Here is a 19,707-nt window from a genome sequence, read left to right on the forward strand (position 1 = left end):
CACTTGGGCTGTCGATCAGAACACCCAAACTTGGCCCTTCTACATGTTATAACCTGAGCTTCTTTACATTGTGGCTGGGTTCCAAGGGCAAGTGTCTCAATGAAAAGAGAGAGCCAAAGAGAAACCAATAAATAGGCTTTTTATAGCTGAGCCTATGAAGTCATGAAGAGTCATTTCTGCCACACTCTGAAAGTCAAGACAATTACTAAAGTATCCCCAAATTGAAGAGGCATGAATATAGACACCACCTCTTGAAGGAGTGTCCACAACACATCTTAAGATGACTTGAGATGAGATTTATATTGAAGCTGCCATATTTGGGAGAATACCATCTGTAACAAGTCAAAGTTTATTTATGGGAGCCTGGTACAATTTGAACACAATGTCCATCACTTTTGAATGTAAAGGAGCAAGACAATGCAACTCCATCAAGAATACATCTCTGAAAAGCCTAAAGCCAATCTTGCTGTTGTGACAAGATTGTTACAATGTTGAGCATGGCTCAAACATACACACACACACACAATATATATATATATATATCCCTTCCACGTTTAATATTCTGAGTTTATACCATATCTTCATGCTTATTAATGCTACAGGAATGATAGTAGTAAGACCCCTGAAAAAAATGAACAATAACTGTTATCTTCCACACTGGAAAGTGGAAGAAATTTTAGTCTCCTCATATGGATCCTCAAGAAATCAGAAAAAAAAAATTACAATATATATGGAGATTTACTATATAAAGCCATGTTAGAAAACCTCATTATTTTAGAATATTAAAGAATATTTATCTGACTGTTAAGAGACAGGAATCATTGACAAAGTTTAAACCTAATAGGATATTATTTTCTGTTGTGATTAACACAAAATAACCAGAGTGATTAAGACATTTTAAATCATTTAACTAATTTGATTTCATGATGGAAAATCTTAGTTTTACTTTTTATTTTTAAGACTTATTACACTGGCACCTTGTTAGGGAAAATATTTTTTGTCACCCTTTCTGTTGCTGAATATAATTGAGCACATATCAACATAATTTAGTAAATTTAAACTGCTTTGACTTGCAATTACCAATTTAGTGACTGACACAGGGGCCCACTGTTATTATCATATTTAGGAGCCATCTATCATACTGCATGTAATAACTTAAATGAATGCGTGAAGATAGCACTAAAAGGTAAGATGAAAAACTCTCTTTAAGCCTCTCAATTTAATGGCAAAGCTAATTTGCTGCATAGGTCCCAAAGGAAGGCCATCCTTATTAATTCATCCTTTCTAACCACTAAACATGTAGATGGTCTAAGTCCTTATTCTTCTAATTTTCAAAGCTCTATCAATTTACTTGGGAATTATTTTCTAAATATTTTTAGAATTTTAAACATAGTCATTGAATTAAAGATGTAGCTGGGACAGAGTCCTCGATTCAAGTATTATTAATTGAATAAGCTTAAGTCAAACCCCAACTGAAGAGTCCTTTAAAACTAACTTGAATTCTAAAATACATTCCTAAAGAAATAAATACATGTATAAAATTTTTCTTGATATTATAACACTACAAAGGCAATGTTAAAGGATTTATACACTTCCCAACTATGGCAATTATATGTTATATCCTATAAAAATGAAATTATTCCAATGATTCTGTTGACTAAATAAATTCCTTTGGGTATATACCAAATGGAAATAGAAGTTTTCATTGTACTTAGTATCTATGCTTCCATAAGATTCTTCTAGGGTATCCAATGACATAATGTAGATTTGATCCTTAAGTTAATCAGAAATTCAAGGTTTTGTGAATTTGGACAGTTGAGTCTTACAGATAAAAATGGAGACGTAGCTATCTTCATCTTGTCCATGTGGACAATTGCACAAAGGAATGCAAATTTTATCAGCCTAATTCCAGTCCTGCACACACAGTGATATAGGTGTGGTTTCTTCTGCTTCCTTTCTCAGTAATTCTGTCTCTCCCTGGGGCCTGCTTTAACTTCCAGGCTGTCTCAAGAACCCCAACATTAAGAGACAGTTGGCCTGCCTTACCTGACCGTTCCCTCTGCCTCTTTTCAGTCCGAGCTCACTACTCTCCCTGCTTTTCGTTACCCTCCCAGCTGGTCGCCCTTTTGAAATGTGGCTGTTACACTAAGGTTTTCTCAGGCAGGTGCTAACTGCCATAACAGCTTAATGGGTCCCCTTTTTACTACCTCCTCCTGTCATCGGAGGGTGCCTCTTCAACAGGGAGTATTCTGCTGCCTTCTAATTACATTAAGGCTGCTCACACTTCATTTTCGCTAAACTAACCCTAATTTGGCTCTTTGGGATTTTATTCCTTTCTGATTATTAGTCACTTTCAGGAGGAGAAGTTCTTGCTTAGAAAAGTAAGCTAGAAAGCAGAGACCCTCCAGATCTAACACAGTCCTAAGTGATCAAACAAATGTTTAATATAGAAATCTTTAGTTGGGACCAAAATTTACAGTCTGCCCCATAATGGTATATATTTCATCATTATTTGGTTCCCGCACATGTAACACATCTGTAATAACTGTTAGCAGTTCATTTGTGACCTCTGGCCATTTAACTGATTTCCATTGAAAATTTTACTATGTTTGCTCTGTCTTTGGTTGTTGAGTTGCTAAATCATGTCCAACTCTTTGCGACCCTATGGACTATAGCCCGCCAGGCTCCTCTGTCCATAGAATGTTCCAGCCAAGGATACTGGAGTACATTGCCATTTCCTTCTTCAGGGGCTCTTCCCAACCCAGGGCTCAAACCCCCGTCTCCTTTTAGGTGGGCAGATGCTTAACCACCAAGCCACCAGGGAAGCCCTTGTTTTGTCTTAGTTTATGATTCAATTTTGTTTTATGCTTTTTCTGTTTTTATGATCAGATCAGTACTCACCGCGGATATACTTAGTATCTGGGCAAAATCACCCTAGTGAAGCGTTTTAATGACTCAGCACCCTATTTTTAATGGCAGCTCAAGGCAGCTTGTTCTCCGTGCAAGAACTTGTGCATGCAATGTCCACAAGGAAAAGAGAAGATGTGTTAAAATACCTAATATCCCTTGATGTAACATCTGTTTCTTTGGAAACACTCTCGAGATATCCAGATATCCTCAATGACTTCTTTCCAAGAAATTCTCCAAAGAAAGAAAGTATCTTCCCCTCTTTAAACAGTATTATTAAACAGAATATTTGTTGTTTGGCACTGGTAGCTCAGACAGTAAAGAATCTGCCTGCAGTGGTTTGGAAAGATTCCCCTGGAGAAGAGAAGGGCAGCCCACTCCAGAATTCTTGCCTGGAGAACCCCGTGAACAGAGGAGACTGATGGGCTACAGTCCATGGGGTCGCAAGAGTCAGACACGACTGAGCAACTAGCACACACATCCACCCCCTTCTATTCAGAGGTCACAATGATGGTGTATACTAGGATTGCAATGCTGAAATTGTAAGAATTTGTTGTGTTCTTCCCCTGCTAGTGGGAATTTCCAAAAAAAAGCAAAATGGTGATAAGCAAAATGGAAATTTTGGGCCATTTTCTGTAATATCTCAACATGTTCTGCCTTTGTTTGTGTTTTGTCAGTTGTTTTTATCAGTTTATTATGACTGGTGTTTTCATTGGCCATTGAGATTCGTTTCCCTTTATAGTTTGGTAATTACATTTGTGAAATATATTTTTAATACCTAATCACCATCAGGGCACTCTTAAGGGATGCAGTTAGAAAGATCATCAGACATTATGTCTGAAATGTATTGCTAATTAGTCCTAACTCTTTTTTTAAATTGCAACTTGCTATTGTGTCATGAACAGAGCTTTAATTATACAGAATGGTCCTTGCTGAAATGGCACTCTCTTTGGTCTAAGTGCCTTCTTTCAATTTATGGAGTATTCCTTTGGGGAATTATTGTCAAACATTTTTAAAATTATACTTCCTGTTACTGGAAGACAGATTGGAAGCAGCACCAAACAGTTTTCTTCTTCTGTCTCCAAAGCTACACCACAGGGAACATTCATATTAGCAAGACTGAATAAAACCCAGAACCTGCATCCCCAAACCAAATAACATTCATCAAGATTGCTTCGTTGGTGTTCTTAATTAAATTAGTTAAATGATTGAATAAGTCTTATTTTTGTACCTTAACTTCTTTATATACTGAATTTTTTTTAAAGCAAACTGGCAAAGTGAGTCATGAGCAAGTTCTTCACAAATACCAAGTTTTCTGTAATAAAGCAGGTGGCAAAATGTTCTCTTCACCTGAAATATTGGGTTGCCACGCTGAAATTGACTTGGATACCATCAATTAAGATATATGTCCTTTAGATCATATTAGGGTCATGGTGGGAAACAATTGCTATGATGGCAACTATTTACATCATCATGGCTTACATTTAGCCATCCAACTAGGCTGACCATCCCTGATATCATTAATCCTGCTTAATCTCTGTTTTTTTTTTCCCCTGGGAATCGAGCTAACTTTATAGAAACTTTTGAACTGTTCACACTGCCATGCAAAAAGGATCATTTCCAAGGTGCTCAAATTTCAGGGAAATGGCTCCTTAAATAATTTAATAAGAAAAGGAAAGCTTTGTAATGATTAAATTACATTTGATGGCACTTTTCAGTATTAGTAAATATATGCTACTGGAATTGGAAATACAAGGGCAACATTGTCCCTTGTAAGGTTGAATATCTTTGTGTGGAATCTCAGAATTGTGGGTGCATAAGAGTAGGTCCCACTCATTCTCTGTAGTGTGTAATGGTTCATAAGAGCAAGAAATGCATCTGACTCAGTAATGTTTAATGAGTGAATTTATAAATACAAGAAGTGCTTTCTTGTATCGTACAACATAAAGAATATAGCCAATATTTTGTAATAACTGTAAATGGAAAGTAACCTATAAAATTGTATAATTTTTTTAAATTAAAAAATAAAAGAAAATATTCCTCATCACTAGAATCAGAAATTTTACATTTTAAATTTTTTTTATTAAAAAGAAGATGTAGTGCTTTCTGCCTTTTTCCACCCCAACTCCATTTCTGCAATTACAAATGTGGAGGTATATACATAGTGGGTAGCAGAGCTATGGAAGAAAGGGAAATAGAGAAGCCTGGGCTGGTTTACAGCTGCTGAGCATTAGTGTAACAGCACCTGTGGTTAACAGCCAGCAATTATTCTGACTGATGGATGTTTAAGTAGCAACAATTGTTAAATATTTTGAATAAAACCACAGGTCATTTCTTTCTTTAACCCATTTGTTCTGGGGCTAAGCACCTTCTACCTCAAGATATCCTTGAGATCGGGGCCAAACAGAATTCCTAAAGGTAATTAAGAGAAATTGAACTGAGCAAGAGAATAAACTATGGTCGTGGGTTCCATCTATTCCAACTAGACACAGCCTTAGAAGTTTCACTGGCAGAAGATTGAACCCAACTAGGGAAAATTTTGATGTGAGACAAGAGAGTAAATTAGAGTGTATACTAGTTTGGGGGCCCATAATTTAGGCTCACCAGAGCTCTCTCACTAACTTTCTAATCAATTTAAGGGAAATCATTTCAGTAGGTTTTCAGTTAAAAATTCGGAAAACTTGAATTCTAGAATCCCTTCCAGTTCCATCATCTAATCAAATCAGGCGTATTTTTTTCTAAAAGAGAATCTTTTCAATAGTGTGTAAAAGGACACAATAACATGTATGGGAAGACTAAAATCATAAACCTAGAGTTTTAAATTCCTGTGGGTCTTTATAGACTGTTTTAATGCTTGTATGCCATTGAATTCTACCTAAATACTTTAAAGTTTGACTTAAATACATACATCCCGCTTCTCTCAGGGGTGGAATCGTAGGACTTTCATATTCAGGTGAATTCTGTACCACTGAGCCACCAGGGAAGCCCTGACACATATATGTATGCTTTTAACTTACTAGTGGGCTTGAAGTCAATCAAAGACAATGGGTAATGATCAGTGTGTGACACTTGAAACTTACAATGTACATTCTGAGTTTCCTGGCATACTAATATGTAAATTGAATACAATTTACTTTGGGGGGAGGGAGGAAAAGTATGTTGAGCACTGTACGGTCAGGTTACTCAGGATGGTTATTTTCTTGCTTTTTGTACATCCCTGCTTCTCTCACATGCATATCCAACTCCCTGAATGACAGGACTTAATCAGTAACTGTCCATATGGTCACCCTCTGCCCCAGCTGCTGGTTTCCCTGGCAACCAAACCAACATGGTAACCGAACAACATGACGTCCGTTCCCCTTTAAATGGTAGCCTCATTCCCCGCCCCGCTGCCCCACCTAGTAATGGAGGTTGCTGCCCCTCCTGCCTGCCTGCCTGCTACTGCAGGCGGTGTCACTCCAGAGCCCACATCCAGTAAACACCCGAGTCTCTGTTGCTGTCTCCTGTGGCTCATGGGTCCCGAGGCTGGGCAACTACAAGGCTTGCAGGCCTACGAAGTGCAGCCCTCTCTGAATCCCAAAGGAAATCAACCCTCAGTATTCATTGGAAGGACTGATGCCAAAGTTCCAATACTTTGGCCACCTGATGTGAAGAGCCGGCTCATTAGAAAAAGCCCTGATGCTGGGAAAGATTGGAGGCAGGAGGAGAAGGGGACGACAGAGGATGAGATGGTCAGATGGCATCATCAAGTCAATGGACATGAGTGTGAGCAAACTCTGGGAAATATTGAGGCTCAGGGAAGCCTGGGGTGCTACAGTCCAGTCCATGGAGTCACAAAGAGTCAGACATGACTGAGTGACTCAGTGAACTACAGCCACCACTGGTGAGGCAGCCAAGAGATAAAGAAACTCCAGTGAGCCTCAAGATGTCAGAAAATAAAGATGGGGTGTGAAAGTTGAGGAAGTGATCTGAGGAGGCGATCCACCAGCATGTGTGGCCCTGGGGAGCTGACCACCGTGAGAGATGAAAGATGTCTTTCTCTTCCATTAAACTGATGATCTCCTGCTAACCTCAGAGCCTCTTACAAGTTTAAAGGTAGCTGTCCCATGCTCCTGGCTCTTCTGACTGTGTGGGGATGGCTAAAGAATACAGACAAAGTGTAAGCACATGGATTATCTATCAAATACTTGGATGTTAGCTGGTCAAGTAAGACAAGCATACGCCCAACCACCAGCCCTAAACAGCTATAGACACCGGCTTTAGGAGTGTTAACTCAGGGCCAGGCTCGTGAGTTGGAGGTGGCCAGTTAACCAGAAGGGCTTGGGGCCAGTGTCAACTGCAAAATACCCTTGGGCTTCTGGTTCCTGCTATGGAAGTGGGCAGAGCAACAATACTGCATAATGGGACAATAGCTATGTGTAGTCCACAACGTGTTACAACAGGTGCAACCCCATGGACTATACAGTCCTTGGAATTCTCCAGGCCAGAATCCTGGGGTGGGTAACCTTTCCCTTCTCCAGGATCTTCCCAACCCAGGGATCGAACCCAAGTCTCCCACATTGCAGGCGGAGTTTTTACCAGCTGACTCACAAGGGAAGCCCAAGAATACTGGAGTGGGTAGCTTATCCCTTCTCCAGTGGATCTTCCCCACCCAGGAATCGAACTGGGTTCTCCTGCATTGCTGCCAGATTCTTAAACAACTGAGCTATTAGGGAAGCCCCAGAACAGATGCCAGGTGTTACAAAGGCCCACTGGGGCTCTAGAGCAATGCAAAATGGCCACCAAGGTCAGGAAGAGGCCAATACAGATGCTACACACTAGCATTTCCACTGCCCTACAGGCTGAGTGAAAGGATGAAGGGACTACGTCATGACAATTGAGATGGGAAAACTGTCCACATGTGAACACGTCCCAGGAGCAACCACTCCAGTGTTTATGCCATGTTAACCCAGAGGCAACTGGTCACCACCATCCAAGTTCAACTGTTGACCACCTGAGGACTGCTGCCAGTGGTCGGTCAGGACAAAAGCTTGGTTTTGCTCTTGCCACGGGATCTGCCCCCAGAAGAACACATTATAAATCACCCCGGGGCTGGTAGGTACGGCCCCGGTGGTTTGGGTTTGCTTCCTCATGGGGAATAATATTAGAAAGGAGTTTAAAGGCTTCACCTGTCTTCTACTCAGCCCCACCTGAAACTACTAAAGGAATTAATTAGGGCACCATCATCTTAACCCTTGGTCCATTATACTGTCTCTCTGGTATTCGGCACCAGCTCTGGGAACTAGGGCTGGACAGGTGGGATCATACTGCAGACCAAGACAAAAACCACAGCAGGGGTGGTATCTCAGAATGCTCTTACTGCTTGTATTTTGCTTAATGGTCATATCTCCCCTCTATTGGGCCTGCTGAACATCTTAAACTCCCTCCTTAGTCCAAGTGGAGGGAGTCTGTTCATGGGCTGGGAGACAGTAGTGACCTCACTGTGAAGTGAATTTGATTACTGGGTCCCTCTGATACTGGTGGGCTATAGTCCATGGGTTTCAGAGTCGGACTTGACTGAGCACGCATTGTTGTAGTGAGATGATGCTGTTATCCTCAGCTGGACTTCCAGATGAAAGTTGACCTGAAAAGCCCCTGGCCCCAAGTTTGCCCGCCTCTTGGCAGCTGTTACCTGTATTGCATGCGTGGTGTTTGGTTGCAGCGAGACTCTTTATGCCTGAGCCCAGCGATATCACAGAAAAGGGGTAGGCCAAGATTGTAAGAATCCTGCAGGGTATGTAGGGATGGAGCGTATGGTCAGGCCACTCAAGATGGCTGCCCTCTTGCTCTGTACTCATCCCTGCTGGACCAGGCTTTGTTTCTCTCAAGTGACTCCAGTCCTCTTAATTATAGGCCTAATTAGTGACTGCCCATGTGCTTGCTCCCTGCCCCAGCTGCTCGTTTCCCTGGTAACTGAGCCACCCTGATGTAAATTCCCCCCATAAATGGTAGCCTCTTTCTCCCCCAAGTAGCAAAGATTGCTGCCACACCCTGCCTGCTATTTGCTGACAATGGTGGGATTTGTTCCAGGACCTTTAGCTTAAGATCCCCTCTCCAGTAAGCAGTTGATGTTTCCACCATCGTCTCCAGGCCCTTTTTTCAGTCTGAAGTCTTACAGGGCTACAGGGTACAGCCCAAAGGCACACAGTGTGGATACTAAGTCCAACCAGAATATGTAAAATCTGAGAGTGGTACAATCAATACAGCACTAGATGCAATTATAACCACTCACCCCTATTTGAAACAGTTTTCACACAAATCCCACTGAAGAAAGGAAATGTTTGCGTGTAAAATTTTTTTCACCCCTTTATTTTTCCATGTATAAAATTATCTGCAGGGAAATGAAAAACTGTTTGTTTGTGACAAAGCAGCCTATTTCTGACTATTGTGCTCTTGAGCAGGACTGGCAAGCTGTTAGGTGACAAACACAAGTCTTACTGTGGAAGAAATTTATTCTTAATAGCAACTTGAAACTTGAAGAATTTGTAGGAAAGAAAAATAGTCAAGGCTCTAAATAAACTATTTAAATAAGAGTTGGCTTTTGATTACCCAGAAGGCATGGCTATTAGTCCTTTACAAAGCACAAATTTTATTTATTCATGCCCATAGAAGTGACTTTTTTGTGGATGTTTCCAGCGAAATTTTCAGCAGTTCTTTTGATGTCATGTGTTAATTGTAGTCCACACTGATTGCTCTTGATTTCTCAGAATCTTTTATTGTGGTCCTGACATGTAAAGAGGGCTCAAGAATTCCTTAATGGGAGAACTTTAGACAACAACCAGACAACAGTCTCTCCAGGTTGACAGAAAGGGCAATGAAACATGCAGTTGCATTCGCCTCATGAAAATACGGTTCTCTTTTTTTGTATCTTTCTTTTTATTGGACAATAATTGCTTTGCAATGTTGTGGTGGTCTCTGCCTTACATCAATGTGAATCAGTCATAACCATAATTATATGCATATGTATACATATATCCCCTGCCCCTTGAGCCTCCCTGCCCCTGCCCATCCCACCCCTCTAGGTCGTCACGGCGCGCCAGGCTGGGCTACCTGTCTTATACACAGCTTCCTGCTAGTTATCTCTCTTACACATTATAGTGTGTATATGTATGTCAAGCATACTGTTCTTACTTTACATGGATTTTATTTGGGGTGTCTTGGGACACTGATCTTCAAGTCAGATTGACAGGGGAGAAAAAGGCCACAGGCAATATTAGAGCTACATTAATTTTAATGTCTTTGTTACTTTTATATTTTTTAGGTCTTAAAAGACCGTTTTCAAAGGCCCAAAATGAAGTTCACACTTACCCGCTGGTGCTTGACCCTCTTCATCTTCTTGAATGTAAGTGAAACAGTTATTTTAAGCTATGTTAATCAAGAATGCTGAAACAGTAAGGTGGAGTATAATTGAGCAAGAATAGACATCGTTCTCCAGAAGACAAACTATAATTTTCTTTAATATTTTGTTAACAAATCTCCTCTTTACATTATTCAAGGAAAACTATTACTAACATTCTATGCCTGTCAATTTAATTTTAAGGGGATTTACATTTTATAATGTTACACATCAAAGTTTATGGGAATAATTGCTAATGTAGTCCTTCCTTCTGTACCTGCCTGAATGAGGACAGTTTATTTTATTATGTAAGACAGCTGTGTTATTTTAATCTTCAGATAAAGTACAATATAATTTGCTAAAAGTAATCCAGTACTTGGAAATGCATGTATCTTCATGCCATTGGAAATAAATTTTAAACAAGAATATTGTAGAAACTATTGGAATATTTTCTTTTGTCTGTAAATGTCTAAGCCTTATGTCATATTCTATAGATGCAGAGAGATTGGTATATTTAATTCATATTGATATTGTTATTCATATCTGAAATGAAATCCTATGTGATCAACTATATGTGAATATTTCTGAATTTTGCTTCACAAATCATGTAACTAGACATTGATAGAAGAAATGATAAAGTAACTACTAGATAATAAGATAGTTTGAATATTATCCAATCATCTTTTTTTTTTTTAGAAAGACTAAACAAAGTCTTTTAACAAAGACTACATAACTTTTGGTGTGTTTTTTTAAAAAAGCTCACCTTTTAAAAACTCTTACCTAGTACATTTTAAAATTCAAAGATTGAAAGAATTTCATATATTTGCATGTGCATGATAGGTGCCTTGTGGTTTGTAGGCATCTTTTTACTAGCAAGCATGATTGCACAGGGCACTTCAATGGCTTTATGAGGTCTTCACTGGGACAAACAGAAATTTTGCTTCTGTTTGCATTTGGATTATTTATTTGATCTGGAGGATTTGTCCATAAAAATTCTGATATATCAGTTTTCTTCTAAAACACTCATTATGTTCCACATTAATGTTCTTCAGAGGAAAGGAAATTTTTTCATGACATTAATTACTCTAAAATGTCACTTCTTAGATACATTATTAGGAAAAACCACTACCAATATATTTACTGAATTCTAGCAACCTGATTTCCAAATGGTCTTTAAAAATTATCAGTTTGGGTCACCACATTCCCTTAGCTTTATCTACATTTACCAAAAGCACCCACTGTCTCTTCTTATCACTTTCTCTTCTTGTGCAGTAACACAATAGGCTTAGAACAATGCTTGGCACGTAGTGCTCAGAAGATGCTAGTGAGGATGATGACAGTGATCACAACAACAATGAGGAAGACGCAGAGAAAGTAGGCTTGTCTGAGAAGCATTTGTTGTTGTTCATCTAACTGTGTTTCCCTATTTGTGTTGAATTCATGACGCCGTGGACTGTAGCCCACCAGGCTCCTCTGTCCATGGGATTCTCCAGGCAAGAATACTGGAGTGGGTTGCCATCTCCTGCTCCAGGAAATTCCTGACTCAGGGATCCAATCCAGGTCTCTTAGTCTCCTGCACTGGCAGGTGGGTTCTTTACCAGTAGCACCGCCTGGGAAGCCCCTTATGATACATACAGGAGTTTTATATAATGCTTAGGTAGAAGGTACATAGTCAGGCATCTGATCCCATCTGGAAGAAGCAGAGCTAACGCTTGGCAGACCTCCATTTTATCCTTGACTTTGAAAAGTACAAGTAAAACTACAAATCATCCTAACATAGACATTCTCATTGCCAAGAACAGTGACATGGAAAGTTGGTCACATCAACTTGTGAATTCTGGATTCATATTCCCATTGGAACAGGTCTGTCTGTGACAGTCTGTAGAAACGGCCTTCAAGCCAGTAGCGTGGATCCCCACAGTCGGTAGTTTTGGACCATTTCTAAAGTTCTACACAGAACTGCTCTTTTCTTGTTCTCTCTATTCTCCTGGAAACCACCTGTAACACACAAGCAAGTTGATTGTCTTACATCAACGTAGGAACTGCTTCAACACACAGCCAGTCAAAGCAGATTGCTTTACTTCTAGACCCCATGACTAGTGTGGATGGAACCTTCTAGAATGTAAGCCCCACGAGGGCAGGGACCTTGCCAGTTTGTTCTCACTGCTGACTCTTCAGAACCTAGGACGGTGCCTGGCATGTGGAAGGCATTCACAGTAAAGGAAAGTGATGTTTCCTCTGCGGACTACAGCTGTCAGTGGCAGCTTGGTGGTCGTATGTGTGGCGCCATCTACTGGAACCTTTAGGAGTGACATCACATATACGGCGACTAAACTGCTGCATAGGACAACAATTAAGGTGTTTTTCTGTTTGATTTTGGAAGCATCATGCAAGATGGCTTGAATGCAAAACTTCGAATTTCAGTCTTTATTCAGAAAAGCAACATGTCCTGCACGTCTCATTGCTATCTTCATGTGAGCATAAAATTATATATTTACATTCCACAAACACATAGAATAAACATAACACATATGATAAGTGGAATATTGTTTTCACACCACTTTGGTGGTTTAATCACTACTGTTTATATTTTCCCTCTTTACTGCTGAAAATTGTACCACCTCACTAGCAATTTTTATCTCTGAAATCATCAGCAAACAGTTTAATATGTTCAATGAACCTGATGAAATTTGCATGTTATTTTTCAGCAGTAGTAATACCATGACTGGGATTACATAGATATAATGGTTATATATGTCATGTATACATATATAGCAGATGCCTCAACTTGTATGTTATTTTCAGAAGAAAATCAGTGAAACATTCAGCTACCACTGGAAAAACTGCTTTGTCAGTGCTCAAACATGAACCAGACCAGCAGCGGACTCAGATTATTATGGCCCCCTGAGGACAGAAGTTCTAATTGCTCATTCCCTCAGTGTTGAAACAGTCTCCGTTGAACCATGTTACAGGAAGTTCACTGGAGTTTTGTTTCAACATTGGAGGAATGATAAGATGCTACTGTCGTCTACATGAACTACAGCTACTTTTTCAGATGGTCATGTCGCCATGATTACTGGTGTTTAAGACTGCATTAAACCAAATAATGTTGTCATTAAAACTACAGGTATAGGGTTTCCACTTGCTATTCTTGCACACACTGCCTCCCCATGGCCTCCATGAATTTCCAACTAACACAGGAGCATTTAATGGGTTGTTCAGTCTGTTTAAAAATAGAATTCAGAATGTTACTTTGGGCTTAAGCAAAATAGTTCCTAGTGTCTATCATATCTAATATAAGTGACAGAAAAAAATTATATATGACATTCTATTACAACATAATGGCTTTCATCCACATTGATAAAGGACGTGTACACCTTTAATCATCATTGTTGGTTTGTTCATTTCTTCTGTCATGAATTCTAGAGGCATTAAAATTAGAAATAATTCTAACACTTAGAGTGGTGTCAACTATATTTGCAATAAGCATTCATATAGAGTTGTAACCATAATGTTACAACAATAATAAATATTCATCCTCTTCTGTTTGCAAGTGATTTCTACCCAGATGACTTGCTGATACCTCCACATCCAGTCCAAAGGAGAACTTATCTTTTCCCCTAAGAAAGGTTTTCCTTTCTTAATGTCTTCTCTTTCTCAGGACACTTTTTTTTTTTTTTAAACCTAGCTGTATTGGCTAAAATATCTAGGCCATTTGAGTCTTCTTATTCTCCATCCCTTTTCAGGTATACTTCAGTGCTTTTATTATTTGAAAAAGTGCTGAGTTGCTGTTTCTTGTTCCATCTTAAGGTGATGTAGTCCATGCCTTGAGCTGCCTGACTGGCCTTCCCAGCTCTAATCTGATATCTAACTCTCCTTTCACAACTTTCACTGGTCAAAAAACTACAAGACATCTTTACTTTATCATGCTTTTAAAATATTGGCTAAAATACCTTGAGCCTTTCATGTCCCCAAAGGTTTGTATTTGTTTTCGTAGGGCTCTGTGTTATCTGATTTTCCTGGATTTCATTTCTTACCCTCAAACACGCTCCCCTCCAGGGTGGTTTCTGTCCAATTTCACACATGGCTTTCCTTCCTCTGGGCTTACCCGTGTGCCTTGCTTCCATCCAGAAAGCCTTCCCTCTCCTCTCTGCCTATGCAGACAGTACGTTTATTCAAAGTCCAATTCTACCTGGAATCTGTACTCATTCCCATCTACTCTTGCTCCATGCTCTCTCTCCACTACGAATTTTTATTGTTTAGCCTTTAGTGATAGACTATCTCCTGGGACAGGATGCACTGTCTACACAGTGAGATATGCTGGAAAACAGTGAGGCTCTACCATGAATATCCTGGGGTATATGAGTCAACTTAATAAGGATATTTATTTTAGCAACTGTGGAGGATAGAGAAAGGTATATAATGCTATCTCTGCCATCAGTACATCGGGGAAACTTCCATCTTAGAATAATTTAAACAGAATAAGACCAATTAAAAGTGTTTCAGCAGGTGTGATAGAAAGCCAGGAGTATTTCTAACTTCAGAAAAACAGAAGTCAATGCAGGTTTATGCTTGCAAGTCTTCTCCAAAAAACTTCCTATGCATAACATGGATATGAAAAAAATCCAATTCAAGCACAATCAAAAACATCAGAGCCACAAAAGAAATTGAAATCTACCTAAACACTACTTAAGACAATTTGTCAGACATCCATCTTTTCACATACACAGACACACAACTTTGATTAATAGGACCTATGATGGTAATGAAAACCAACAGACTGACAAAATAATGTCAGCCTGCACTGAAAATTCAGAAGCACTAGGAGAAATATTTAAGATTTACATTAATTTTCAGCAGTGAAAATGAATTATCTTGTATAGGTCATCTGCTGATGAAACCAGTTTAAAGAGATTAAGGCAATTATCCAAAGCAGAATATTTCAAAAGAACATATTTTGTTTGTTCTGTGGAATAAATGGGGTAAATTTTTTGGCAGTGTGTGCAATCTAAGTACAAACAAATCAGTTGAAAGAATCCAATTAAAATTTATTTATTGCACTAATATGTCTACTTTGAATAACATGATTCATGATTCTTAGGAGCACCAAAGAAAGCAAAGTTGATTTAATATTCATATTTTTTGGAAATCAGGTTATTTATTTCTAAACTTTACACTGATAATAAAAATTTTAAAAATCTTGTAAAGAGGTGCATGGGTCTGTGTGGGTGTATACATTTTCAGTGTGAATGGAATGAATGCAAATATGAAAAATTTTAGGTAGAATTTATAGATGAAATATAAATACACTTAAATTATAAATAATCCACGTGGAGACCGTGCATAATTGTTGCTTGTAGGAGGGAAATAAATGTTTTCATACTTTTTGATTGTTTCATCATGTATTCCCCTATCTCTACCATAAGTAACTCCATTTCCTGTCTAATACAGCGCCCACTTCCGGTTCTTCCTGCCAGTTCAGATTCCACCTACTCTCCAACCCTGGAGCCGGAGCCATTTCTCTTCCTTTTAGGAAAACAGAGACTGTTGCAGGCACAGCACAAATGCTTTGACCGAATGCAGAAGTTACCCCCCTACCAAGGAGAAGGTAAAAAGAAGGCTGTATGTGAGTGTGTGTTTCAAGCGTTAGTAAAGGCTTATTTACTTCCATGGGTAAATATGTTAACTCAATTCATTTAATATGCTAATGGTTTTAACAGTGGCTTTCACACTTTGGTATGTTTCTGTATTTTATGACACAGACGTGCCTAGTTTCTTTGCTCAGGTTCATCTGACTGCTTTTGGTTAACATCTGCCCTTAAGACAAAATTAAGTAGAGCAGCCCAGTGGGGTGGCTCAGCAGTGAAGAATCTGCCTGCCAATGCAGAAGACCCAGGTTCGATCCCTGGGTCAGGAAGATCCCCTGGAGGAGGGCATGGCAACCCACTCCAGTATTCTTGCCTGGAGACTCCCATGGACAGAGGAGCCTGGTGGGCCACAGGACTGTCATATGGGGTCATAAAGAGTCAGACATGACTTAGCAGCTGAGCATGCACCCACGATAGAGCATATACTTTCACAAGGTTGCTTTCATGACATTTCTGGAGATATTGTAAAGGAGAGATTTTGGAGCAAAGATTCGACACAGATGACAAGTAAGCCTTTTGAGGAACAAATGGAGAATATCCTACCAAAAAAAAGGAAACTCCCTTAGTAGTTGGAAAAGTTAGTACTTTATTTTGTTGCTGCTGCTGCTACGGCTGTTTTAACGTTTCCACACCCGAGTGGAGAGCCCCTGAGTAACCGTCTGTGCCCTGTTAAATCTCGCTGAGGATTCTGTGGTTTTTGATAACTGCAGTGTAATTTCTTTCGAAATGGCCAGGTCTGTACTGCAACCGCACCTGGGATGGCTGGGCCTGCTGGGACGATACACCAGCTGGAACGCTCGCCGAACAGCACTGCCCAGATTATTTTCCGGACTTTGATGTGGAAGGTAGAGTATTTCTTTTTAGTTTATATTTTGCTATGAATCTTTTAGCATTATTCTAGTTCCAAAAAGAAAACCAGATGCAAAATATACTATCAAATCATAGTCTCTACAGTTTAGCACATTCTGAAACATTTCCACAAATGAAATATCCAGTTGTACAAAGATTGTGAACTACCTTTTTTTTTTAAGTCAATTACCAGTTGTGCATGTTGGTCATACATTCTATTAAATATTAAATGAAAATGAAAGAATTATATATTTTAAGTATTTAATATTGAATTTTAATAAACATTGCAATTACTTTTTCTAAAACTGAACAGTTTTTGTTTATAGCTGAAGTTTTTGTAAAATTTTCAATTATTTCCCATTTGATGACTTATGCAAATTGTTGATCTAGGGTTTGTGTGTACTGGGCTGGTGGAACAAGCATAATGGGAATTTGATTGTAATGTTGAAAATGATATAAAACTATCATGTGTAGGGAAGAGAGATCAGAAGGTGGTAACTCCAAACATTTACTAGATTTCTGTTCCAACAGCAGATGATTGAAATATGCTCAGTAAAGAAGACTGGTACTATTAACATGGATCATACTAACCCAGCTCTATGCCCTGCCCCACATGAACAGCCAACAGATGTGTTAATTAGTAACATCAAAGCCACTGTAATTATAAAAATAACATAGGAGTATTTTCATTGAATATTGGTTTTTGTACTTTCCAAAACAGTTTCATATATATTATCTCCTTTTATACTCACACAATATTTTATATAAAACCACAACTGAACCCAAGCCTTCTGAATTCCTACCTAACCCTTTTCTCAGTAAATGAAAAAAGCATTTGAGAAACAATATTTCTAAATCATTGTACAAACTTATGTAGGTTGAAGTGGTTTTCAGAACTTTCAAGCCAGAACATGGTTTTCCTTCAGGCTTCAGTCTAGCCACACTGGTGGGGGACTTGCTTTCGTGCTTCCTTCGAGAATGAGTTACCAAGTTTGACCCCAGTGAGAGAAGATAATGGAAGTGGAATTACAGTGGGACACTTCTAAAACCAGTTCAGGCCAGCCATTTCTAGGAATTCTCATTTTGATTTAAGAGAATCAATGTGAAGGAAGAAAGAGCATATCGCTCTTCCCTGCTCATCACTACCTCCCTGTAAACCCTAACTCGGTGCTATTTGATGGTGGTCCCCAGGTCTTTACTGACTCTTCCTGATAAATGATGTTTCATCAGTCTTGATCTGATGACTGCATTAGAGGAAACTGATTGGCACAAAGAGTTGTTCTGCAATTGAGGCTGCGAGGCCAGTTCCAAAGCAGCAATGGGCTGTTGCCAAAGTGGCTACAATTATTAACTAAAAGGCAACTTTGGGGTTAGCCAAACAGTGATTTCCAGGCATAGATCCATCTTTTCAGCCCGATTTTTACATAGAACCCTCTTAGCTGGGGAACAAACCCACTTCGAAAGAAAGGCAATTCTTAAATACCTCTGTATTCAACAAACTTAAATTCTTAAGTACTTTACCATTGACCCAAAGCTGTATCTGGATGATCCACACAACAGTTTAATGAAATGACAGAGATTTCCTTTTAAACAAAGTGCTTGGCAAAAAGATAGGTAGATAATGAGAGAGTGAATAGCAGTGTTAAGATTCCAATGAGGCTGATAGAAAGATAGAAAAGAAAGTGAAGTCGCTCAGTCGTGTCTGACTCTTTGTGACCCCATGGAATGTAGCCTACCAGGCTTCTCTGTCCATGGGATTTTCCAGGCAAGAGTACCAGAGTGGGTTGCCACTTCCTTCTCCAGAATGAGGCTTGATAGGCTGAAGAACAGTGCTAGAGTATAAAAAGCAAATCCCTGTTAGGAGGGATGTAAGGGCAGGAGTCAAACACTCAATCAACAGGAATGAGGCAGAGCCAAGGTGGCCAGCGTATGATTGAGGACAGTGATTCTCAACCCCGAGATCCTTGGGAATCGGTGAGCTTTTTATAAAGGCAGGTGTCTGGCATCTCTTGAGACTAATGGCACATGAATCTCTGAGGACTGGGTTTGAGAATCAGGAGAAAGTTCCCCAATGTGAAGGAAGGGAGCATGCTCCCCTCTTCATGGAACAGTCCAGACTTGGACTATTTCAGAGGAAATGCCAACCTTTGAACACATGCAGAGAGGCTCCAGGCTTGAGGGGACAGCAGGCGTGGTGTGAATGAGGGTGCTTGGTTTAGAAAGGGAAGTCAGAGGAGACGTAGCCTTCTGTCAAATATTGAAAGATCGGCCAGGTGGAAGAGGACAATTTCTTTTTTTTTTATAATTATTTATTTTTGATTGATTGATGATTGTTTGCAATATTGGCTTCATTTCTGTCGTACATCCACATGAATTAACTGTAATGTACACATGTCCCTTCCCTCTTGAACTCCCTCCACCTCCCACCATTCCCACCCATCTAGGTGATTACAGAGTCCCACTCTGAGTTCCCTGAGTCATAAAGTAAAGTCCCATTGGCTGTCTATTTACATATGTTAGTGTATATACATCAATGCTACTCCCCCCATTTGTCTCACCCTCTCTCAGAAGAGGACAAATTCTTGATAGCTGCAACAGTTAGAACTAGGAAATGCTAGATCCATGTAGCACAGTAGTAAAGAATCTGCCTGCTAATGCAGGAGACATGAAAGACATGGGTTCGATCCCTCGGTCAGGAAGATCCCCTGGAGGAGAAAATGGCAACCCACTCCAGTATTCTTGCTGCGAAATCCCATGGACAGAGGTGTTGGGCAGATTATAGTCCAAGGGGTCGCAAAAGAGTTGGACATGACTGAACTGTGCACGCACACAGACGAGTTAAATCCAAATAAAACATGTTTACTACAGTGCTGCCTATGATTGGAAGGTTCTCAGGAGCATCACCCTCCTCCATAGAACACATTGCCC

The 19,707-nt window shown here is 39.6% G+C and overlaps 1 protein-coding gene across 1 annotated transcript in view; it reads left to right on the forward strand.

Moving 5' to 3' along the window:
- The window catches only part of CALCR (calcitonin receptor), a 107,155-nt gene that overhangs the window by 53,689 nt on the left and 33,759 nt on the right, over nucleotides 1-19,707 (forward strand). Inside the window, exons 3-5 of the mRNA XM_070471532.1 lie at nucleotides 10,208-10,288; nucleotides 15,734-15,890; nucleotides 16,665-16,775. Of these exons, the coding sequence (XP_070327633.1) occupies nucleotides 10,208-10,288; nucleotides 15,734-15,890; nucleotides 16,665-16,775 (349 nt within the window). The remainder of the gene's footprint in view (nucleotides 1-10,207; nucleotides 10,289-15,733; nucleotides 15,891-16,664; nucleotides 16,776-19,707) is intronic.

Source organism: Odocoileus virginianus, chromosome 1 (assembly GCF_023699985.2).
Source record: "Odocoileus virginianus isolate 20LAN1187 ecotype Illinois chromosome 1, Ovbor_1.2, whole genome shotgun sequence".
NCBI lineage: Eukaryota > Metazoa > Chordata > Mammalia > Artiodactyla > Cervidae > Odocoileus > Odocoileus virginianus.